The sequence below is a fragment of the Acanthochromis polyacanthus genome, chromosome 4, assembly GCF_021347895.1.
Source record: "Acanthochromis polyacanthus isolate Apoly-LR-REF ecotype Palm Island chromosome 4, KAUST_Apoly_ChrSc, whole genome shotgun sequence".
NCBI lineage: Eukaryota > Metazoa > Chordata > Actinopteri > Pomacentridae > Acanthochromis > Acanthochromis polyacanthus.
In genome coordinates this window covers 31,315,771-31,341,011 of record NC_067116.1, presented here as the reverse complement: position 1 = coordinate 31,341,011, position 25,241 = coordinate 31,315,771, and the positions used below count along the sequence as shown (strand labels likewise).

At 39.3% G+C, this 25,241-nt stretch overlaps 2 protein-coding genes across 16 annotated transcripts in view; one reads left to right on the top strand and one right to left on the bottom strand.

Annotated features, from left to right (window-relative positions):
* agxta (alanine--glyoxylate and serine--pyruvate aminotransferase a) overlaps nucleotides 1-25,241 on the top strand; it is a 491,885-nt gene that overhangs the window by 208,874 nt on the left and 257,770 nt on the right. The window lies entirely within an intron of this gene.
* Nucleotides 1-25,241, bottom strand: part of ptprfa (protein tyrosine phosphatase receptor type Fa) — a 396,740-nt gene that overhangs the window by 138,386 nt on the left and 233,113 nt on the right. For all 15 annotated transcript variants that reach the window (XM_051947515.1, XM_022191302.2, XM_022191308.2 and 12 more), the window contains 4 exons: nucleotides 16,355-16,624; nucleotides 7,711-8,292; nucleotides 4,051-4,187; nucleotides 2,575-2,719 (listed from right to left, as the gene is read on the bottom strand). In XM_051947515.1, coding sequence (XP_051803475.1) covers nucleotides 2,575-2,719; nucleotides 4,051-4,187; nucleotides 7,711-8,292; nucleotides 16,355-16,624 — 1,134 coding nt within the window. The remainder of the gene's footprint in view (nucleotides 1-2,574; nucleotides 2,720-4,050; nucleotides 4,188-7,710; nucleotides 8,293-16,354; nucleotides 16,625-25,241) is intronic.

Below are 25,241 nucleotides of genomic sequence, written 5' to 3'. Positions count from 1 at the left end.
GTTCTAATAGTTTGAGTGCACTCAAATGGTTGGCTCAGAATAGGAGGTTCTGCTCCCTTTCTCAGGTGGAAGTCGGCGTTGTAAAGCTCTGGATAAAAGCAGATCTCTACAGACGACAAACAGACAACGGCGGGAATCCCTGAAGCTCCTACCTCTCTTCCAAGTACGTCTAAATGGATAGACGTTGAATTCATTAGGGTGTAAATGTGAAGCAGAGTAAAGTTTTAAACATCGGCACTCATCCAATGTGTGTGTGCAAAGTTAAGCTATATTTTAATGAAAGATTAATGGCCTGTCAGTCTAACACTCCATACTGTGCTCTGCCAGCATGCTGCTCACACCATACCTTCAACTACATGGTGCAGCTTTACTCTTGTATCAACTTGCTCCATTGCACTGCTAAATGAATATATGAACAAAAAATTTAAATGCTACAGACTTTGCACCTCTGCACTTCTAAAATTATGGCAACGGCTCAGTTTATGCCTATCCTAAAATCCTTGACATGAAGACATGACATTGTAATATTATGGAACACTTATTTTCATATTTTACTTAAAATAAACGAACCCATCTATATAGGGTTATAACAAGAAGAAGCATCAGAATTCCCTAAATAGTTTTTCAAAGCATGAAAAGTAGAACTACAATTAACTTTTTTTTTTTTTAAATGTTGATCAGTTACTTGTGTGTGTCATAAAATGATGAAACATGTCAATCAGCGTTTCTTAAAGCCCAAAATGACGCCCTCAAATTTTTTTTTTTGTGCATGACCAAAACATATGCTGGTTGCTGTCATAGAAGAGTAAAGAAACCAAAAAATATTGTAAAATAAGAATTTGGAATCACAGAAACTTAACCAAACTAAACGATTGATTTTCAGAGAACTTAGCAATAATCTCACAGTTTATTAATCAGTTATTTATTGCATCTCTAACTTAAGGATGAACATAAAACAGCAAATGGTTTGTTACACAGAATTGTCTAAAAAGTCCTTCATGGAAACAATTTTTAAAAGAGCAGACACTTTCAAAAAGTTGTAGCTGCCAGCAGTCCCTTAGAGGACACTGGCTGGTTATTGCATCACTGCTACTACGGAGCCAAACTGAGCTCAAGTACAAAACTCTTAGTATTATTTTTTCAAGACTCAGAATTGTATATGAGTTATTACAGAATTTTCTACATGATTCTTACAACAAAATTCATACTGGGGGAATAAAAAGTTGCTTTTTCAACTTGGATTTAAACATTTAAGTCATCTAAATTCTGATGAAATACAACAAACTCCAAGATTGAATGTTCAGGACAATACTTGACCCACACTAGGGAGTAAAGGTCTGAATCTCTTTGCTTTTGCATTCATGCTGAATATTTTTTGAAAATCTGTCTCTTACAATTTCACTGAACTTTCTGAGAGTGCAATCCTCCATCCCTAGAAAACCTTTAAAGAGCCAATTTACAAAAAATGACTGCTGTGATCATCACTATCACGTGTTGCCTACACATGGGCCATTTACTCTGAGTCAAACTGACTAATTACGTCGAATAAGTTGTTGGTGTGGCTGCCTTTTGTTAAAACAGATGCTCAAAAAGTCCAGTCTACAGAGCAAACAGTAGTTTGCATATCACAGGTGAAAATTCAGTGAACAAATAGAAGACAATCCTGTTATGTTTCTCGATATTTCTTTAGCTGGGATCATTAGCTGATATAGTTGTATTTCCAGAAATCACATGAATATGGAATATTGTCTTCTCTGAGTCTGTTGAATCATTTCAGTGTATAATAACTGGGTTTAAATGATTGATTATGCTGCAAACACCAGCTTTTTATATTAACTTATAATACCTTTAGGCTAAGGCTTAGTAGATAAAGCGGAGTCAGAGTACCGTGGCCTGATTAGTTCATGTATGGATAATATAGACTATTTTTTCCTTTTGATGAGTCTATTGATTGAAGAGTAGATTTCCATCTGCCAAGATTTTCATTCCTTCTCTACAGCCTTACTTGCAAGGTAACTTAATGTGTGGGCTAGAAATTTTGGTCGGCTTCCACAGCAGTAACAACAGGCCTAAACAAGGCCAGTGAAATGCTGGATAATTTTTAGGGCAGGCCCCATGGAGGAGGAATTTTTCACTAGAGTGCGACTGATTGTGCTCCGTTAGTCTCTTCATTTTAACTTAGGCACATCATCACACATGGTAGAGTCGAATATTTCTTACAGCAGGCAAACCAGCAGGGAGGTTACAAACACTCACTGACACGCTCAGGGGACACAGGAAACGGAGTAAGAAAGAGGAAAGCCAACTAGGCTCAGAGGACATAATGGCTAAGACCAAGTCTGGAAAAAGAAAAAAGAAAAAAAAAAGAGACAAATCTCGGGAAAGACTCAAACTGGAGAATGAGACCAATCTCCAGAACCACAGCACAACATTCATCCTCTAAACTCTACTTACCTGTAACTCGACCTCGTGTTTTTTCTTTCATGGTTACTTTATAATGATCTAGCTTCATCTTGAAGCAAAACCAGAATAAATAGTTGTAAATAAAGTGGCATCAGGTGGTGTCGTACTTACAGGACTGGGCGGTCCTGGCTTCAATAGGCTGAGTAAAGACTCCTAAACCCATCACGGATCGTGCCGCCAGGGAAAACATATACAGCGTATCTGGCTTTAGACCATCAACTGCATATGAGCCCGCTGCGTCGAAAGTGACACGATGCTGCAAAGAAATGACAACCATGAGATCATGACGACAACAGCACACACATGTACACATTATGTACTGGGCAAAAGGCTTAGTTATTTCAGGTGTTTATAATCTCATGCTCATCAGCAAACAACACCATGAGTCAGTCTGGATTGCATGAAGAGACAGAAGACACTGACACGGACTGAATGCACAAAAGAATTGTAACGAGATTTCCAAAATAAAAAGTACCAAAAATGTGTCGAAAAGTGTATTTTTCTCTGTACCCTAAGTGATCAAGAACCTTTTAATTTGTATTCATACAGTATGGTTACTGATATGCTACGTTACTCTGTATGAAACTAAAGAGCCCATTTATAGCTTTTTGAGTTTCTTCTTTCCGTTAGTGTGTCAGTGCTTTTTTGTACATTTAAAGGGTCTGTAAACATACAAAGTCCAAAGCCCAAAGGGAGTTATTGTCTCCTACAGAAGCACTTGTCCTTATTTGCCTGAAACAACGCACTTGAAGTCCAGGCTTTCCTTCTGTTACTGATCTACATCAACATGCCATACATTTGCATAACACTTGCCTAGTTGCTAGTTTGGCACATTGTCAAACAAAAAAAAATGTGCTGCTGCCTTGCAGTCTGACAATAATCCTTCACTAGCGCTGTTTCTGCTTGAGCTACATTCCTAAACTAAGAGATCTGAGGTTTCGCTAGCTAAACAGAGTTACCTTGCTTTTGTCAGTCCAGGGCACTAGTTACAGCAGACAGAAAGATAGTATTTTTGAACACAAAGGCATGTAAATATATTCTAGTGGAGCTCAGAAATAAAATTATAAACCTATAAATATGTATTATAAGGGACTCTTTAATTTATACATTATCAAATCATCTGTACTATATAGTATATATATATACACGCACACAATTTCCTCATAAGCTTTGCTGAGATAAACCCAATCAGATGTGACTGGTGCAGGTGGCCACAAAGGTTCATAACATGAACCTTTTGCATTAACGTTGTGTCGGCAGGAAAATTACTTGAAGTAATTCTGAGTTCAGACAGGGAAAACGTGAAATGAAATGAAACTTAAAAAGACAGTGGAGCAAACAACAGAGTGTGGATAAAAACAGGTTTGTAGCTGCTGTCTGCACCTGTCAGTTCCCAACAAAAAAACAAACAAAAACAAAGTGGTATTAATTTGTAAAACAAGAGAATCAGCTGCAGAACATATTAGGTGCTTAGGTAACACAACAGAAAATGAAAAGAAAACACATCACCCATAGAAACGTACACGCTATGAGAAATATTCGGTGCACATTTCAGTGGAAGGAAAATGTTTTAAAGAGAGTAGTTACCTTGTCTGTAGGATTGTTGGCCTCCCAGTAGAGCAGTTCAAAGCCAATGATGGGGTCCTGGACAGGCCAAAGCCACGACAGCATGATGCGTGAGTCCAGCTCGGCCTCAGCCTCGAAATCAGACGGCTGAGCTGGAACTGGAGGCACAAACAAAGAGATGAAGAGACAAGAAGATGGGAATAGGGACAGCGAAGGGTGCATCGGGAGTGGAAATAAAAGCAGGGGAGTCAAGAGGTGAAGTGGGAGGCTGGGCACAGAGTAGCTGCGCGTTTGCTGCAGTCGATACTCATCAGTAATCACAACAGCAAGCACACTGAGGAGGTATAAAAGATGTCATCACCTTAAATTCTCTAAGGTGAAGTCGGTAAACTATGAATCACATTTACTAATGGTGTCTCATGTTCAGGAATTCACTGAAGCGTGATATACAGGCCACAGCCACAGCTGCTTCCAGGCTATTTGAAGCTTGGACCTGAGTTCACTACTAGTTTTTATGAGGAGTAGTTTGTAATGCTGGACTGGCAACAGAAAACAGAGAGACAGAGACAGTGACAAACATGAAGCATTTAGCAGCTAAAGAGGTAAAAAGGTATTTGTCTGGGCAGCTGGTAGAGTCCAAAACAAAGCTAAAAAGAGAATAAATGCACCTGTAAGGTGAATTTTCACATTTCTGTGTCCGTAGGATGTATAGATAAGCAACTGTTTGTCAACACATGTTTAACACAATTTTGAAACACCTCTGCTAATTATTTTCCTTCAAAAAATGTTTTTACATTTCATGTACATGTACGAAATATGGCAGACACAATGGGAGAGACTCACTTCCTACAACACACCCACTAGAAAATGTCACCCCCTTCCTTAGAGGGGATGTGCAGTTTAAAAACGTGACAGGTAACATAATTAGGAAGGACTTCTGGCAGACAGAGATGGGCAACAGTGGAGAAAATACTCAGATCATTTGCTTCAGGAAAAATACTAATACCACATTATACAATTCTTGCTTTGAAAATGTTCCTTAACGTATTGAAGTGCAATCAGAAAAAGTGCATGGTGTTAAGTCTTCGAAGTAGAAAAATGCCTCTTGTGATTGTTATACTGGAAGACAGTAGACTATGTATACTTATGCATAGTGTAAAATCAGGATTTTACTGTTGCAGTAACCCCTGCCGCCTGCCGCTGGGAAGAATCAGAACTGAGCAGAGCCAGAATCAATGAGCTCAACTGGATTCATCATTAAAATACAAATGATACCTAAGACTTGTCCAAAGCAGTTCACTCTCATGCCAGTCTGCTTCTCCAAACTGAGAGTGTGAAAACCATTATATACATAAACCATTATGTTTACAGTGAGCATGCCTCTAACTTGCACCATGCTCTACATTTTAGATCTCCTATTGGTGCCAATCACAGGGGGAAAAAAAATCTGCCTCTGTGGGTGAACAATGCAGGGTTTGTGGTTGGTGGAATATCAGAGTAGATAAAATCATGAACATTTTTAACCAAATTTGCACCGTCATATAATTGGTTTGTGTAGGTTTGTAAATTGAAGACCTCAATTGAAGACTTCAAAGGTTGCTCCACAGGTTGGCACAAAGAAAACCGCACAAAAAGTTTGTGTTATTCTAAATTTTGACACCAATATTTAATTTTTACAGCAAACATATATCAGCTCTGAATATTAGTAATAAATCTCTATCATTTTTAGTATTCATCACTAATAGTCATACTGCCTCTGAAAAAAAATTCAAATAAAACATCTGTCAGCCCCTTATATGAATCAAAGGTACATTTCAGGATCAAATACATACTGTGCGATGACAAATTATAAAAATGATCGACACTAATAATTTCCATGCTCGGTAAAGTCCAGAGAGGTAACAATTACATTTAGTGAAAGATTTGAGTTTAGCCCTTTAAGCTTCAGTCAATTCCAGCCGTTTTCAGTACACAAAATCGCTAATATTCTATTTTTAAATTAAAAAAATTACGAAAAATACGGGGAATATTGGACGGGCATCGCGAGGTGCATTTCCTTGAAAATGACCGATTCGGGGATTTTATACCGACTTCAGGACATGTTTTGGATAAAATAGTTTACTGGCTTGTGTCATCTGGATGTAAAAGGTTGGATTATGGCCGTTTTTTGTGGAATCTTTTTTTGTGTGTAATAATGAACCCGGAAATGTGAGTCGCGCTGTGTGCGTTGAAGCCGTGTATAGAGAACGGATGGATGAATATTCGTTTTTGTCGGACAAATGTGTTTTTCTCACCCGCTGTGGTAATCGCATCTGAAAGTGGTTTATACCGGCGGATTCATGAGAATCTAAGCTTTCCATCGGCATATAGTGTTTGTATAATCGTGTTTGCAGCCGTCGGACATTCTTGAAATTCCTATGCAAATTAGTAGGTGTACCACCGGCGGTACACTGAAGCTTAAAGGGTTAGTGCCTTTAAACACAGCTGAGTAATAATGTCAGATGTTTTCATCTTGTTTCTCAGACTCTTAGTAGGTAAAAAATAAATAAATTTGGGATTTACAAAACTACCAACATATTCAAATTTGCCTAAAAACAACACAGATCCTTGATGTTGCCATTTATAGCTAATATGATGTATGATGCACAAGACACATGGAAAGATTTTACATTAATTGCAATAGTGTACGGATAATAAACTGTAAAAACACTCTTTCCTTCTCGGTCTGATGCTTAACAGCCTTTTAATGTGTATTGAAGTCAAAATCCTTTCTTTCCGCATCTAAGGGTTCATATTTCACAAATAACATAACGTGAATTTGATTGGCTTCATTTTCCACTGCAGCCCTGGTGTGATTTCCTTCTTCCACCGAAGCACAGTAAGGTAAGAGCTTTAAAAAATTAGCTTTCTGTGAATGGAACACAATCATTATTGCATGCAGGCAACTGCTTTGTCCTCAAAGATAAAGTATGCCAGGCCTTTATATTCCACACACACCCACACACACCGTATACAATATGCTCCTGAGGATCCTTCTATAATAATCTCAGCTGGTGAATATTTAACACACTTATGTTTCACATTGCAGCTGTGTGATTGAATTTATTTCTGCGGCTGCCGAAACATTTTTTTCACTGGTCAATTACACAAATATTTAACACAAGCTGACGTGGCTTCATGCAAGCAGCCAGGCATCAATCTGAATTACACAACAAGTGTGTGTAAGTCAGAGGTGCTACATATTATGGAAGTTGTACACAGTCTAAATTTAAAAAAAATCAGTGGAGATGAAACAACGTCAAGCTAAAGAGTCAGACGTTTTTTAGAGTAGTTGTTAAAAAACAGACGGAAAAAAGTTTGAATGTTACACTTACATTCATACACTGCATAATGAAGCTGGGAACAAAGAAATGTAACTGTTTTTTTTCTGAAAAACAGATTGAAAGATGACTAATTTGTTTGACAACTAAACAATTAATCTTTGCAGCTTCATTTAACACTGTGAAAACTAGAGTTTGGAAAAGAGTTAAGAATTTTTATTGCTTATTTAAAGCAAGTTATCAAAATATTTCTTCCACTGCTGCCGAGAACAAAATGATGCAAGAAAATCTGATCCACTGCTTGTAATATATGACTGTAACACCCTTAGAGCTCAGTACGTTTAGTGGAGCATGCTCTCACCTCCCTGCTGGGTTTTGATCTGTAGAATATCAGAAGGAGGTCCGTCTCCCACAGAGGTGAAGCCCAGCACCCTCAGGCTGTAGGTGATGTCTGTGGTCAGGCCTGAGATGGTGGTGAACTGGCTGTCATCTGTGTTGTGTTTCTGCCAGGCGTTGAGCGGGGCATCAGGGTCGGAGCTGTAGTAGACCCGATATCCCCGGATTTGGCCATTGGGCTCCTCTGGAGTTTCCCACTGGATCAGCATGGTGCTGGAGCTCAGCATACGTGCCTGCACATGAAGAGGTGGCGATGAAGGTGCCTGCTCGCTTGTCCGTGTGTCCACAATACCGCTGGGAGGCCCACGGCCAACATTGTTAACGGCCATGACACGAAACTCATATTCAGAGAAAGGGCTGAGGCCACCGATGCTGTATCTGGTTGTGGCAACGCCGTCTACCTCCTGGAAACCGTTGTCAGACAGTTTGGCACGGTACTGAATCACATAGTAGGACACAGGTTCTGGGTTGCCAGAGTCCCAGGTGAGGGTGACACTGGTGGCCGTGGTTTCTGTCACAATGAGGGAGGTGGGCGGCTTTGGAAGAGCTGTTAGGGAGTGGAGACAGACACAAGAGTCAGAACAACATGTTGCTACTATTCCACCTCTCTGGCATGAAAGTCCAGCAGGAAGAACGCCCACTGAAACTCTGAGTACATGAAGCTGTGCAGCACTGCCAGTCTACTGGATAATTATCTTCCCTGATTTGCACTGGGCCAGTAGGCTCGGCACATGGATTATGCTGCCAAGCAGATGGTTGCATGTTCTCCTATATAATCCATCTATAATGTACCCAACCAGAGTTGGACATCATCAGAACTGCATGTATTTATGGCAGCTACATTGCAGAGCCTTCCCTGTTGCATTTTCAACAGATGTAGGAAAGCTACTCATTTCACATGGAGATCAACAGGTGTCATAGAGCAAAAACACATCGCATTTATACACATAAATGACTAAATTGTGAACACAGTTCACTTCATTTGTATTTGTGTGCAACAACCATTTTGTTAAATAACTGCTGACACACGTACATTCAAACAAGCAAACTCTGGATATACACATTTCCATCTGGGTGCAATTTAGATTAAACTGTGCATGATCTGACAACTGCTTATTTTTCAGTGCAGACAGCTGCACATTTCAGCGAACTGAAACACTATCAACTGCATTAAAACAACAGCATTAAGAAGAGTTTTTGAGGGACAAGTGGAAAGCACATGATAATCTAATGACATTAATATCAAGGAAGTAAATCTGCAGGTAACTGAACAGCAGATCAAGACTGCTCTACGGGGTTCTCTCTACATATATTACACATGACAGCCTGTTCTTAACAATATTTAACAACACTAATTATCCACATGATCTAATGTATTGAGCCATTTGTTTATCTTTAACAGTTTTATCAGTTTGTCTTTATCTCCATGATGCCATTCTAGCATAAAACGCCTACATCAGTGTGGGCAATCCCATCAAAACATCATATGACATTTTGGGGAAAATCCTGATCTGAATCACAGTTTTCCCCAGAGATTTAGTGAAACTTATGGACATGATTAGTTATCCATATGGTTTCCTGGATACAAAGCATGCCACTTCAAATCAAGGGTCCATCTTCTGTATCTTGTTACAATTAGGCTTTTATTGTACTCCCTTGTGGACACTAGCACAAACAGCTGAGTTTTGTTTCGCCCGTAAACATGCTTGAAGGAGTTTGCACGGACTCTTGCAGACTTGGGGAGACAACGAAACATCTGTACTCGCAGATGTAAAAAGTAAAATAACGTCCTATTTCTTTGTATCCACAAAACTCCTTCTGTTTTTTAAACTTTTGTGAAGGATTGCACAGAGATTGCTGTATGTGTCGGGAAGCTAGAAAAACAAATAAACTAACCAGCTGTTCAGTTGGTTGACAATTTGACAGTCAAACTGTGTAACTTGTTAACTTAAAAAGAAAATATTATAGCCAGGATAACATGCTCTAATATTTCGCAAAACTGGCTCCACACTTGACAGAATTACCTCCTCAACTATTTCTCGCCAGGCATCGTTGCATTGGTCCTGTTTTCATGGCAGTAAGTGGACACTACATAAAAAAATGGTAAAAAAGATAAAATGTGCTCGTCTCTGGTGACTTTGGAGAATTTGCATCCAGTAAGCTTTGTCCTGTCTGTGTCTCAATCAGTCAGGATTCTGCTTTCCTCAGGTGGACTAAAAGTGCTAGTTTAAATGCATTCAATGATGTCATCTGTACGATTCCACTGTAAAGCAGATCATATGAAAAATGAAGTTTGCCAACGATATAAGATCATCACATCACCCACCCCTACTCCTACATATAATCATTTATGTTGCTTAGCGTTAATGTTGTTTTCTTGAACTGAGACCATTTTTCAAAACTCGGGAAATCTTGTTAGACGGTGCTAAAATATGCTGTCTTGACATTTAACTTGTCACAACAACCCTGTTCTATCAGTTTGGGTATATTCATTAGCATTTCTAGAAAGCAGTCAGTGCACATAAATGTGTTTTGTAGTTTTCTATGACATCTGCCAGGTTCTAGGATTGCACCAAATCTCTGTTACAGCAGAAAGGATGTATATTTAGGAGAGAAAAAAAATGCTTTGGTAAGACAAAGATTTTATTCATTCTGTCTGTTTGCACACTGTACACTCCACTATTTACTGATGCTCCAGAGTGAAAAAAAAGCCTTTTAAACAATGGTACAGGAGAGAAGAAGTAGGAAATAACGATAACTGTCTTCCACGGTTGAAACCAATTTCAGAAAGACATTCATCATCTTAATTATGCTGTGGCCTTGATATGGAGTAAAACACAGTCAATTCAAGATCTGTGAGTAATATAGCAGAGGCAGCCTGAATCAAATGAAATGCTATCTTGACTGTAATGTGTACGATGTGAGTGTGTGTGTGAGAGAGAGGATTAAAAACAGCTCAGACAATAAGAACATCGTGGTGGTCAGGTCTTTGTGCTGCTGCAGTGAAAATGGATGTGCTGAAGTCTGAAGCGGAGCAGTGGGCTGTGCAGAAACACTCACAAGCTGCCATTTGGGATGAACCACTGCAACCACAGGCTTTTAGCTCTGCTGCTCCAGTCTTGACATCTGCTTCATTATCATGCAGTGCATTCAACTATTCTTCTTCTTCTGTACAAACACGTGAACCCCAGCAGGCTGTGAATGAATGAGACTGCTGCTTCTGACAATCCTCCCTTCGATCTGTTACTGTAAAGCTAAAAATTAGATGGTATTATACAACAAAACCGAATCTAAAATAAAAGAATAAAGGAATCTTATTCTCTCCTGGATTATGTTTGTTTGTGAGATATCACAAATGCATTTCTAATCATTTAGTCAGTGAGGTGTGCCCTCTTTCTTTTTGCAGTCAAGGCTCAGGCCGGTAAAAAGAGATGACGAGCAGCGAGGGAGACACATATCCCTTAGATGAAAGGGAAAACAACTGCTATAGCACTGAGATAGCACCTCAAACAAAGTATGGATCTGTCAAAGCGTTCAGGGCTTATTGTGTGACTAATAACAGACTATTGATGCTACAGAGGAAAACGTTACCTAGAAATGATACCTGCTACTGCTGTTTATACTGTCTGTATACTATGTATATTTATGGCACACACTGACCTATTCATCAATTTAGCACTGTATTGGTGTCTGACATCCAGAATAACTGTGTTTGTGTCAGTCGTGTTGTTGAGGTAGGCGTGTACGTTGCTTTCGCCCCTTAAATTAACATCAAACAAAGCATGGTATTTTCTTCACCTTAACCCGAGTAGTTTAGGTTATGAAACAGAAACAAGAGTGAGAGAGCATGTGTATAAGACAAACATTGTAAATCACTTTGTAGAAGCTAGCTAGGGTTAAAATACACTGTAGAAGTATGGACCATTAACTATTGAGTTTACATTGTGGAGGTTTCAATTTAAACCCATAACATGATATTTTCTAGCCGAGCCGCACTAGATCCAGCTCTTAAGACACAAGGGTCTAGGAACGCTCGACAGGGAGGGAGGCGGGCTAAAAGGTTGTCTTTCAAATCACTCTGCAGCAATTGGGTAGGTATACAACCAATCAGCGCAACGAATAGGCTGACGGAGTTCCTAGAGCGCCGGCGGATTGTGGCTAAGTCCCATTAGCTTCCCAACCAGCGGAGCCAACTGGTATGTTAAGGATTTGCTATATCCCGTCGGAATAAGTCCAAATACATCTTTCTTCTCAATGAAACACTTAAGTGCCGTCCTTTGTTTATCTTTCAAGTTGAATTTTAGCTTCAAATCTTTAAGGGCTGTGGCCAAAGCCGAGTCGAAAGATAACTGTTTATTGTGCGCTGGTTGTTTCTGTCAGAATCGTCGCGCCTCTGTCGTCACTTAGTTACGCCTGCCTTCTGACTCTACACTTCATGGTGATTGGTCCGGCCAGTTTTAGGAGCATCCAGCCTCGAGCCTTATGGAGGGTAACTAGACCCACCCTGACAGAGAATTAAATTTGTTGCCGTGGGTTGTCTAGCACAGCTAGGCTAGATATTTTCCACAATTTAACCAAAGAGAAACAAAATGTAAGTCAAAGATGATACATGGTCCATCTAGCGCAGGGATGTCAAACTCATTCCACAAAGGGCCGGTGTGGCTGTAGGTTTTTGTTCCAACTAAGCAGCATCACACCAGACCTGACTCATTTAATCAACCAATCTCAGTCTCCAGACAGGTGATTGGTCAGACTGTGTGCTCTAGGCTACAGCATTTAGTTCCAACATATCTACAGCACACAGTCTGACCAATCACCTGTCTGGAGACTGAGATCGGTTGATTAAATGAGTAACGTCTGATGTGATGCTGCTTAGTTTGAACAAAAACCTGCAGCCACACCGGCCCTTTGTGGAATGAGTTTGACATCCCTGATCTAGAGGAACCGCCTCTATAGAACCTCTCTGAAAGTTGTTTTCAGGGTAGTTATTTCTGAATGGCCCTGAAAATACGGCTGGGTGGTTCTCAACACTGGTTAAACTCAAAGAAAGAAACAGTGATTGGATACATGCAGAGATGACAACAAGAGCCATTTTCTTCACTCTCAATGTCCTTATTGAGTAGCCACATTGGTAAATATCTATTTCCTACGTGGGCATAAAGTGGAGTCACATTAAGTAACTACTATTGGTTGTTGTGATGCACTCTGTTGAAGCTGTCTGATTCAACAGCGCAGTGAAAACAGAAAGGCTGAAAGGGGCCAATTAGGGGGTCATTCCTGTAAACACTATCTCACACCTGCTCAGAGTTCCTTCAGGGGAAAACCACCCGCTGTGACACTGCTAGGAGAAAATATCTCTTTCAAAACATAACAGGGATGCAATTTCATTGTATAGGAATGTAATTTTTCGGAGACAGTGTTGGTTGATGATGTGCATCACCCTGAGCACTTGTTATATTTCAATCATTGTTAAAATGTAAATCAAACTGAACATTTCCTTTGAATATTTGAAAATGAAATACTGAAGTTAAAAAAAAAGAAACACTTGTGCTCTGGCTGGTTTATCTGTCCACAATATTACGATTTCACAGCCTTCATAAGGTAATATAGCGAAGGCCTAACTGGGAGAGACAGGTATCAGGTCTCTTTAGCCACAGTTTATTGTGGGATATCTGTTGAAAAAGTGGTGAATTTCACTCACTTGGGCTTTATAGCAACTAAAAAACAGTAAAGTAAAATCAACTAGTACAAAAAAGCAGATATTCGTTTAAGTATTGACATTGAAAGCACCAGCACGGAGACAGAATTAGTGAAATATGCGTTGAATTCACATTAAAAGCAGACATCAAAAACAACTTACAATATGAGCAGAGTAGAAAACAAGAAGGCTGCTTAGTGAAACACGATCAACTGTATATAAAGAAAGTAGTCTACTATATGTATTGCATAGAAAAAAATGGAGAAACTCTCTAAAATGAAGGAATTATTGTAAACACTTCAAGAGATAACTCTTTAACTTTACTGTCTTAACTTCATGTAACTGAAAACAGTGCTTGACTTTATTTGATGCAAATATATTCTGCTTTTTGCTGAGGCCATGGCACATGGGATTATGTCTTGTTAATGAACAGTAAACGACATGCAGGTTCATTCTGCAGCGTCTTATCAAGCTGTCACAACATGCTCTAATGCTGATATTAATGGCCGCTCTGTCTGAGACTGCAAATGGGAATTCTTTAGGCATGCTTTAGCTGACCTCACTGTCACAGTTTCACCCCGATACTGAGGAAACCAAGCCCGAGCACAGTATCACTTCAAGTAGATGAAAAATAAAACTAAAACGCATTAATTCACTAAGCACTACATTTTGTCATGCTGACCTGTTCCGTGCAGATCTTTGAGACATTAATCTTTGTGAGCTCTTTGACTAATTTGAAAAACTTTGAAAACAGCTTCCTGGTTTCCCTCCATCAACACCAGTCTTCACTGTCAACAGTTCAACAGTTTCTTACACAGTAATCCATACAAAAAAACTGTTTAACAAAGCAATTCCAAAGCAATGGAATGGTGTTTATAGAATGGTTGCGGAGCCCACATGGACTGATTGATTGGTTGGTCGATATGCATCTAACCAAATTCTCACTGGTTCCACAATCATGAATGCTTCTTTCATAATGGGAAAAGCTCTACATCAATAGCCTTTCTGTGCTAATCCATCATTTTTGGCAGCTGGAAGAACAGACTACCTGTGGACACCTCTGCGTTTTCACAATTTTGAACTCATTCAACTTCATAGAAATGGCTTGATTTCACTAACTTAATGGTAACTGAACATTTATTCGTGGTCAGATCTACAATAACTGACTCCATTCAAGAGCAGTCATCGATATAACCGCATTTTGTACAGCGAATGACCAAAAAAAAAAAAACTTTGCAAACAGCAGAAATGGTACATCCATGTGCGTGCTGGCGTGTTGTCTTTTCAGTTTAAAATAACCTGGTTCAAATAATTTAATATGCTGAAAACACTAGATTTTTATATTGATTTATATTTCAATTAGGCTAATAAGACTAACAGGTCGAGTGCACTCAGTATACTATGGTCTGGTTCATCTAGAAACAGATGGCATTCCCCTGCAAGATGAAAAGTAGGTACGATTTCCATCTAACAAGATTTTCTTTGCCCTAGTTTTCACACACCAGATACTAAATCATACCCTGTAATTTCATTGGTCAACTCCAGAGAAGCTCAGTCGACATAAAAATGCCAAATGAAATAGACAATATCTTTAAATTTTGACAAGGCATACTTTTACTCTGATGATAAATAAGCTTAAGTTGTCAAGCTTACAGATTTCTTTTTTATTTTCTTCTTAGTCAGCAACAACTGAAAACACATCGATATCTCATTTTCAGTGCTGACAGCGGCCAGGTGAAGTTTGCTTATTTCTGCTTAATTAGTCTCTAAATCCATGCATATAAAAACCAGGTGTGTGGACGTGATACAAGCACAGAGAACAGTGTCCATGAGCAGAAAAACATACTTGTGAGGGAGCGTTTCTGTTCCACATGCAGAACTGAGGTTATGGCTCACCCAACCCTCCCCAAACATTCACAGCTGCACCAAACTCACTTGTCAAGTTGACTTTTAAGACTTTTTAGAGGAGGAGACAGTGGCTGATAACTTTCCTCCTTTGATTGGTTATATGAATAATACCACTGAACAATGACAGCCTCTTCATTGTTGTCTATCCACTATGGTGGAGTGCTACACCACTCGATAAAGGTACTTTTCCAAAGTAAAGCAAAAGGTTAGAACAGAACACTCCAAAATGTTGTTCTTATAAAACACAACGAGATAACAGTGACTAAACAAACATGTCATTCAAGAGCCTTGACATGCTAATTTATACTAATGGGTCACAGGGTAAGCAACATTTTGGGTGTTAAAAGTAACCATAGTAGCACAGTTATCATCTACAGTCCACCTTTAAAGTCTTTAACATCACCTTGATCAGTGAGCAGGTGTTGTGCATTTACCAGAGCTTTGTGTTCATGGGGCAGCATTAGTGCAGACGGAGCAGAAGTGCTCTCTGTGAGGACGGTTTCCCTCATACAGATACAGCTCTGTGAGCTTGTATGATGTGCATAAGCCTAGCTTTTATGTAAAATGGGTTTTACACTAATTAGATGTCTTATCTGTCTTGTGTGAAGTTAGCGTGCTAAATGTATGTGACGTTTTGTGAGAACATGAAAGAAAGTCTGTGACAAAGGTGACATGTATGCCTCTACTTGCTGTTGTCACTCATGGAGCTAATTGTCAGTTTGAGTTGGAACTGATAGCTCCAGTAAAATACCTCAAAAACAATGCCAACAGTATGGCTGCAGCTATATCTGACAGTGAAATGCAGCTGAAGGCTCGCTGAGATTACTTTCTCACTGCTTCGAAAGTGAAAAACTTGCATTTGAACTTCCAATTTGATCAAATAATTTTGTTTTAAGCACTCTGATTGTATAAAACTCCAGCACACACTCTCTGAAATCTTTCATTCCTTTTTTCTCCATGTCACATCTCATCCAGACACACCTCCACACACAGTGTTTCTGACCTTTGACAGTGATCTGGGCTGTCGTCTCGATCATGCCCAGGGAGGATATGGCCACACAGGTGTAGTTGGCAGATTGGCGGATGTTGGTGAGCTCCAGGACGTTGCGGCCAATAGGCATCTCATCCTCGCGGGTCAGCTCCACTTCACCACTCATCCACTTGACGTATGGCATGGGGGCGCCGACCGCCACGCAGGTCAAGTTGATACTCCCGCCAGGCATCACCTCGTGATTGGTGGGGGGGATGGAGAAACGTGGAGGCACACGGCGAACTGCAGGGGCGAAGAGAGAGAGTGTGAGAGGACACAGACGAAGGAGGTGGAGGGCAAACCACTGGGCTGACTCAGTGTTTGACTGGCCTGACTTGTACTGTGCACCACTGTGTGTGAAGTGGTCAGGGTGAATGGTCCTGAATGACCGATTAGCTTCGGCCTGGGGGGTTTTACTGCTCCATCATGCTCTTTCTTCTGTTTTAGGCTGATTCATGGGGTGTGAAAGTGTTGCTCCACTCTCAAGTCAGTTCAAAGCCAATTTATAGGCAGGATTTTTCTCTTGCTATTTAAATGGTCTTCATCAGAACTGCTTTCAGATGAGATTTTAAGTAATGCAGCCTAAATGCTATATTGATTGATATCATCATTTTTGATCTGATGTTGAGTGTTAAGTGTTGTTCTGAGAGTAATTAATTAGTTTTATATTATAAACGAGAGGTTTAATTTCATCATGTTTGAGGTCTATTTATGTTATTAAAATATTACTACAAAATCACTGCATGATTTGGCACAAGATCCTACCATTTAATATTTTTTTTATAAGGATTTGTGTAATCCATCTTCAGTGGCTGTCACATGTAATGATCATTTCTACCTTTGCAGTTGCATTGCCATGCAAAGACAGCATGCTTTTATCGCCTTGCATGCCTTCTTTACAACTTAGAACTACTAAGTGAGGGTGTGACACATGGATATGAGAATGAAGGAGCTGAAGGTGCCAAATGAGAAATCCTTCATTCCATATCGACACCCACAAAGGTGCAGCATGTATTTGTCACGCCACTTGATGCAAGATTTTATCGTAGATACACCTGTTTCCGTGTTCTAAGCTCCTCCGCTCTTCTCAAGGTGCATTTAAGTAATTGGAAAATCCTCCATCATCTGGAAGGACGAACGAGGGGAAAGAGGACGCAAAGAAGCACAAGTTTGCATCGTGAAAAGCACCCATAATGAAACTGTGACTTGAACAGACACGCTCATGATGGAAGCAAATCTAAAGTCTTTCAATAGTAAATAGAAAACAGTGTGAAACAGAGACCTCCAGAAAAGCAGAAAATTATTCAGCTATGTAAAGCATTTAAACTTCGTATGGAGAGCCAGATTTACACACATGAAAAAAGGCCAAATTACACAAGGCTGTTTATCAAATCTGTGCATCATTAGCACCCAATTTAGTGATGCTGAGCTTATAATGATGCAGTGTGTTAACAGCAGTTCTGTATTAAACATCGACAGCATTGTTTTGTTTTCACAACAGTGCACAATTATACAGCTTTAGGTTTCACTCTATGCTAATTATATCACCCCCAGTGTGATGTGCAGTTTCATTTTGAGGAGGTGGCCGACAGCTGTTACAGATGTGTGGTTGCTGTCTTTTTTATTATTCATTATTAATTATACATCTACTGCCGTTGCTTTATGAGTACAGCACCATCAATGTTTTCAAGTAGAGACTTTTAAAGTTGAACCAGCGTCCTCATCTTTAGAATTCACTGTGTCGCTCCTCCCTCTCTACCAGGTTTCCACTGCAGGAACAAGCAAGCTGTTTGAGGGCGGCATGAACCTTTGTATGGGTTCAGATTGGAAGAACTACTCCTGTAAAACTTCTTTCAGGGTCATTTTCAAGGAAGAAAAAAAAGGACCTACTAGAGAGCAGGCACTTCTGAGTGGCCCTGAAAAACTACTGTGTGGGTCTTCATGGTAACTGGTTAACCGTATTATCACAAACATGCTTGAAAAAGCAGATTTTCTTTAAAAACAATTGATAAGAGGAATTGTGAACAACTGTCTAATTTTAGATTTTCTTTTGGTCGCTGAATTAATTGTGTCTGATGTATGATCAGGAGAATGAGTCAAAAGTAACCAAATCTAAGCTTAGTATTTTATCTAAACCACTCTATTATACACACGTGGACAAAATTGTTGGTACCCCTCAGTTAAAGAAGGAAAAACCCACAATTCTCACTGAAATCACTTGAAACTCACAAAAGTAACAATAAATAAAAATTTATTGAAAATTAAATAATCAAAAACAGCCATTACTTTTGAATTGTTGATTAACATAATTATTTAAAAAAACAAACTAATGAAACAGGCCTGGACAAAAATGATGGTACCTCTATAAAAGATTGAAAACTATTTGACCAGAGTGACATGATTAACTCAGGTGTGTCATTTAATTGACATCACAGGTGTTTCCAAACTCATAATCAGTCAGTCTGCCTATTTAAAGGGAGACAAGTAGTCACCCTGCTGTTTGGTGAAAAGGTGTGTACCACACTGAACATGGACAACAGAAAGCGAAGGAGAGAATTGTCCCAGGACATCCGAAAAAATTATAGACAAACATCTTAAAGGTAAAGGCTATAAGACCATCTCTAAACAGCTTGAAGTTCCTGTGACAACAGTGGCTCATATTATTCAGAAGTTCAAGACCCACGGGACAGTAGCCAACCTCCCTGGACGTGGCCGCAAGAGGAAAATTGATGACAAATTGAAGAGACGGATGGTTCGAATTGTATCCAAAGAGCCCAGAGCAACCTCCAAAGAAATTAAAGGTGAACTCCAAGGCCAAGGTACATCGGTGTCAGATCGCACCATTCGTCGTTGTTTGAGTCAAAGTGGACTTCATGGGAGACGACCAAGGAGGACACCACTGCTGAAAAAAACTCATAAAAAAGCCAGACTGGAATTTGCAAAAATGCATGTTGACAAGCCACAAAGCTTCCGGGAGAATGTCCTTTGGACAGATGAGACCAAACTGGAGCTTTTTGGTAAGGCACATCAACTCTATGTTCATAGACTCAAAAACCAAGCATACGAAGAAAAGAACACTGTCCCTACGGTGAAACATGGAGGAGGCTCAGTAATGTTTTGGGGCTGCTTTGCTGCATCTGGCACAGGGTGTCTTGAAAGTGTGCAAGGTACGATGAAATCTGAAGACTATCAAGGCATTCTGGAGAGAAATGTGCTGCCTAGTGTCAGAAAGCTTGGTCTCAGTCGCAGGTCATGGGTCTTCCAACAGGACAACGATCCAAAACACACAGCCAAAAACACCCAAGAATGGCTGAGAGAAAAGCGTTGGACTATTCTAAAGTGGCCTTCTATGAGCCCAGAGCTGAATCCCATTGAACATATGTGGAAGGAGCTGAAACATGCCATTTGGAGAAGACACCCATCAAACCTGAGACAACTGGAGCTGTTTGCTCATGAGGAGTGGGCCAAAATACCTGTTGACAGCTGCAGAACGCTCATTGACAAATACAGAAATCGTTTAATTGCAGTGATTGCCTCAAAAGGTTGTGCAACAAAATATTAAGTTATAAATATTAATAAATAATAAATAAATAATAATAAATATTAAATAATAAATTTTATTTATTGTTACTTTTGTGAGTTTCAAGTGATTTCAGTGAGAATTGTGGGTTTTTCCTTCTTTAACTGAGGGGTGCCAACAATTTTGTCCACGTGTGCATATGTCTAATTTCAATATTTGCTCTAGATAAACCCTTGGCAGCGGAGTCTGTTAAAACAAAACAAAAAAAAATAAACTTTTAATTTTGTGCTTCTCGGAAAACTCAATGAGTGCCATTTATTTCTGCCTCTCTCCTTATTGATTAGCAGCCCTTTCCTCTTCAACATCAAATTTACAATATAGATTGACATTAATAAACCTCTATTGTTCTATTTTCTGTGTACACATAGAACTGGAGGTACTTCTGTGTAAATGTTTGTGCCATCTTGCACCTGTAGCGAGATCCTGCAGTAGAAAGCTGTTTGACAGATGATCCACCCTCTAGTTTGTCACAGTGAACCCTTAGTGTCATGACTGCACTGTCCTTTCAAAGTAAAAACCTGCATTCAAGAACTATTTCCTACAGTCTGGTACAGAAAGGATTACTTCAGCCTTTCAGGGTTCCTAGATGTCAAAATGGCATTACCTGATATTATGCCACCTTTCCTCTCCTGGATATAAACGCTACCTTGAGCTGCTATGTTCACTTAGAAACTGGCTAAATTGAGAGCCAGTGCTTGAGGCGTGTCACTAGATTTCTCTGGACAATGACGGATTTCCTGCTGGGCTGCAGAAATTAAAATGCACCTGCAGTCTACTGCGTTGCTTCCATTCTGAAAGTGTGCTGGAGAAGGATTCTCCTCTATCGTTTGCTCTCTTCCTGAGAAATCTCCTTTAAGTGGTTCCTCATTACACACAGCTGAATTAGTGCAACAGTCTTGTGTGAGCATTAACTATGCAGACAGCTCTGTTGCACCACTGAAGTCTTCGCTCTCTTGACTTAGCCGAGCGCACAGTCACGAAAATCTGACTCGCAGTGTAATTTAAGCTGTGAGCCGGAGAACTGGTGTGAGGAGCTTACACTGCGGATCAGGGGCTTTTCTGAGGGTTTCGTCTTGGTTTAACTAAAGAAGGAGAAAAGCAGGGTTACACATTCTACCACTCTACCTCTGAGTGCAGGAATATCTGATGTATTGTGAGAAGTGACGAAGTTGAAAACTGTGAAGCAGCAGTTTGTAGCGGGCACATAATGTTTGGCTGATCAATGACTGACATGCGTGGGCAAAATGTTTCTGTGGCAGAAGAGATAATGCAGTGTTTTGGGCGCTGCTCTTACAAGAACAGCACTGTTTGCTGGCATGAGAAGCTGGAGGCTCTGAAATGCAGATGGCTGGCATTAAGACAGATTCCAGTGGAGGCTGGAATACTGCAGAGCACGATGTAGAAGAGGAGGAGGAGGAGGAAGATTTAGGGGCAAAGTGCGAGGGCAGCTAGGTGTTGTCTCAGGGGAAATCTTTTTTACTGCGAATGGTCACATATTTGATGTTGGAGGGCATCTATTTTGAGGATTTGATTAAAGGTATAAGAAGGTCAGATGAGATCCCAACCACGTATTTATTTTCTGGATTGGTACTATTATTGATCACTGACTCAGTGTTATTTCATGCTTAGAATTCTGGCTTAAAAAAAGATTATGTAACTTTTGTGTCTTCATTGTCATTACTTCAAATCACTATTTTCTCAGTTTAATCCTCTTTTAGAGGTGACTTTTATTGATGCTACTAAAAATAGATCCAACAGGCCAAGAAGCACAAGCAGACACTCATCAAGGTTGTAAAATAAAAATCGGTCTAACTCAGAGTAGTGAGCATTTCACACTAAAATGACTGCAGCATGTGTGGCTTTGGTTGATGTTAAATGAGGAGGTCAGGAGCTCAAAACAGACAATTGAGATAGTCCTTTAAGTATTTCTTTTGTTCTTTTTTTGGAATAAGTTTGACAAATCTATAAGTTTCTTTCTAATCTTAGGTTTTTAAGTAAACTTGGGATTTTCCGAACAACAAATTTCTCTCACGATTACACAAAAATTCAACTTCAGGCAAATCGACAAGTCTGTAAGTTTTGTTTCTGTAAGTATTTACAAGCCACTAAAATCCATTATCATCTTCTTCAATAACCAAACAGTATTTTAAATGTTGCTATAATTTGGTGCCGTGCTTATGAGCATTGCACATTATCCTACAAAACAACTCACAAAATGTAATTTAATTTAGCTTTAAGACACCCACATGCTTGTACTGAATGTGGTCACACATTTCTCTGCTTGAGTGGATGTATTCTGACACAGCCTACATATAACCATATTTTTATTTTCTACATCAAAATACTGCCAATGCATGTTGGTTTTCACAGATGTCATTTGTCCCACTTTCACCTAAATGGTTTCCAAAATCCAGACCTCAGTGTAGTAAGACTAACAGTTAATCAGCATTGCAGAGTAATAAACATGCTTTATTAGTTTAACCAATTAGTATTTCTGGTGCTGACTACCCAAGGTAGCAATGTTTATCTATTCAGTTGACTAATCCCAAGCTACTGCCTCACCCAACTTCTTTGTCTGACTGCTCGTGTTTGTTGCCCTGTTTGACCTGCGGCCCCAGATCTAAACTATTACTTTGGTGAGTGTGCTGACATGCAGATCTTCAGCAGGTAGAGCTGTTGCCATCTTAGTTTTGTGTGTCAGCATTAGGGGTTGAACAATTATTGGATCTGATATTCAGTGTTTCCTAAATTACCACTAATCCATTTTCCTTTTTACAGGCTCTCAATGAAATTTACTAATTTAAAAAACACATACTACTTCTAAGTTTTGACACCAACATGTTAATTTTTATGCAAATCTGTATCAGTTCTAAATATCACTTATTTGCCTTCTTGATCATCAATATTCAGTATCGGCCCTGAAATAAATTCATTGGTCAGCTTTGAATAAAAATGTCAACATTTGCTTAAGCCCTGTGGCGGTGCTACATAAAAGTCGAGGAGAAAGGATTGATCCTGACAAGAACAGAAAAGGCTGTACCAAACTTCAAAACCAAATCTGCTTCGATATGGCAGTAATAAGAGCAATAATTAGCTAATTGTTTAATAACTAAATTAGTTCACTTGTAGGACTAGAAAATTGTTTGTATACTTATATATATATCGTGCAGTTGGAGTCATATTTACTTGTAAAATTATTATGTCATATCATGTTAAAGTAATATGTTATTGTCACATATATTGTATTTATTATGTCATAAATGTCATTAGTTGGTGATTTTTTTGTTGGATATTTAACACATTTTGCAATATATTCAGACTTTTTCGTGTTAGTATTTGAACTAGTGGGTTGATGTTATGTTTCCCTAAAATCTCTGGGGGAAACTAAAGGTCACACACCAAGCTTTTACTGCATGGTATAATGTGGAACAATCTAATAACAGTGATACATTTTCAGTAAGTGCACAGCAAAAGTCAAGACTTGACCTTTGATTCCCAAGTGATCCTCCAACACACACAGCTGTCCTGTTGCTAATGTGGCCATGTGGGAAGTGTTTCACAGCCAATGTTGCTAATAAAGAAGAATAAGCTTTTAATTTGGATGATAGTTGATGATGTTCCACAGATGTGTTTGAGTCTGAAACTCTCAAATCTGGATGTCAACAAAGTGGTGTGACAGTGCTGTGTGTGTGTTGGTAAAAGTGAAACACTAGAGCCAGCAGTACATCAGAGACCTCACTAATCGACATCAATAACACTGAAATTACCTGTTTATACTCTTACCACGACATAGTGAGGGTGAGCTGTGTTACAGTAGGATATATTAAGTGCAGCTGGCCAGCAGTTAGACTGAATCTGTTTTAGATAATTGTAAATCTTTAGCAAACATTTCAGTTTTACATGGCATGAATGCAATATGAATCAAAAATGTGAAAACAACATAGCAGCAAACCGTAACACAGAGCAGTAACAATACCTTCCCTAATATTCCTAAACGTATGATCTATTATCTACAGCGCCCATAAAAGGCCATGGAAATTGTTATTTCTGTTTTGTAATTGCCCATTTAGATTCCTATTTTTGTTTAGTATTTGTATTTCCTTCCTATTCCTTCAGAGCTCTGGCAGTGTACGTGCTGCAGCACATAATGCAGAGATATCCGGGTTTTTAGATGGCGGGTCAAGGCCACATCTGTGCAGTATGTTCAGCGTATCCTAAATACAGTGGAAATATGCTTGATTCTTTAGTGGGGAAGTTTTAATCAGTGTAAATTCAACCATTGGTGAAAGTGTTTTAATTCTACCGTCTAATGCCATTGTGTGCAGCCTATCAGCATTGGTAATAGCTTTATTTCAGGCTTCTAATTGGCAAACATGGCTTCAGATTTAAGGCTCTGTTGAAGCCCGTTGGTTTGGGTCTAAACAGCTGATCACTGTTTTTTTTCCCATGTCAACAAAAGATTTCTTTTAAGATCAATGAACTAAAAAAAAAACTCCTCCTTTAAAAAATACCTATGCACATGTGACAAGAGTGGCAGCAGACTAAGAAAAACAGCCGTATTCCTTAGCATGTTGTTCAGCTCCACCTGGAGGCTCCTGAAGCATATCTGGGTCAGATGGAATATGTATTTCCTTCACCCTCAGGCCTCCTTCCAGTTGGATGTATCTGAATATTTCCACAGGGAGAAGTCCTGAAAACCTGATCATCTATTGCAGCTGACTGCTGTCAGTGAGAAGGAGCAGCAATAATTCAGTAATTCTGAACTCTTCCCTCCTTTTCAGTCCATTCTCACAGCTCCTGTCCACATTCTCATTGTTCAGACCACTGTCCAAAGCTCATGAGCAGAGGTGAACGCCAGAAGGTAGATCAAACTATAAATTGAGAGATTTCAAGCCTTCAGGTTCAACTCATTCTTCTCTTACAATGCCAATGTAAGAGTTTATTAGAGATGCAATGATTACTTGATTAATTATAAACCATTAAATTAATTATCAATTATTTTTTATGATTGATTAATCGGTTGAAATAATTTATCAAGAAAAAAATGTCTGTAGCCTCTAAAATGTGATTATTTTCGGTTGCTTTACTCCTCTGTGCCAGTAAGGCGAACATCTTTTTGTTGTAGACAAAGCAAGAAATGTTAGGATGTCATCGTGGGCTTTGGTTACTGCTTATCTATTTTTTAAATTATTATCTGAATTCCTAAAGACAAAAGAAATATTTGATTGATTGAGAAAACAATACACAATGACAAGTTTTAGCGCAGTGATCAGGGTTATA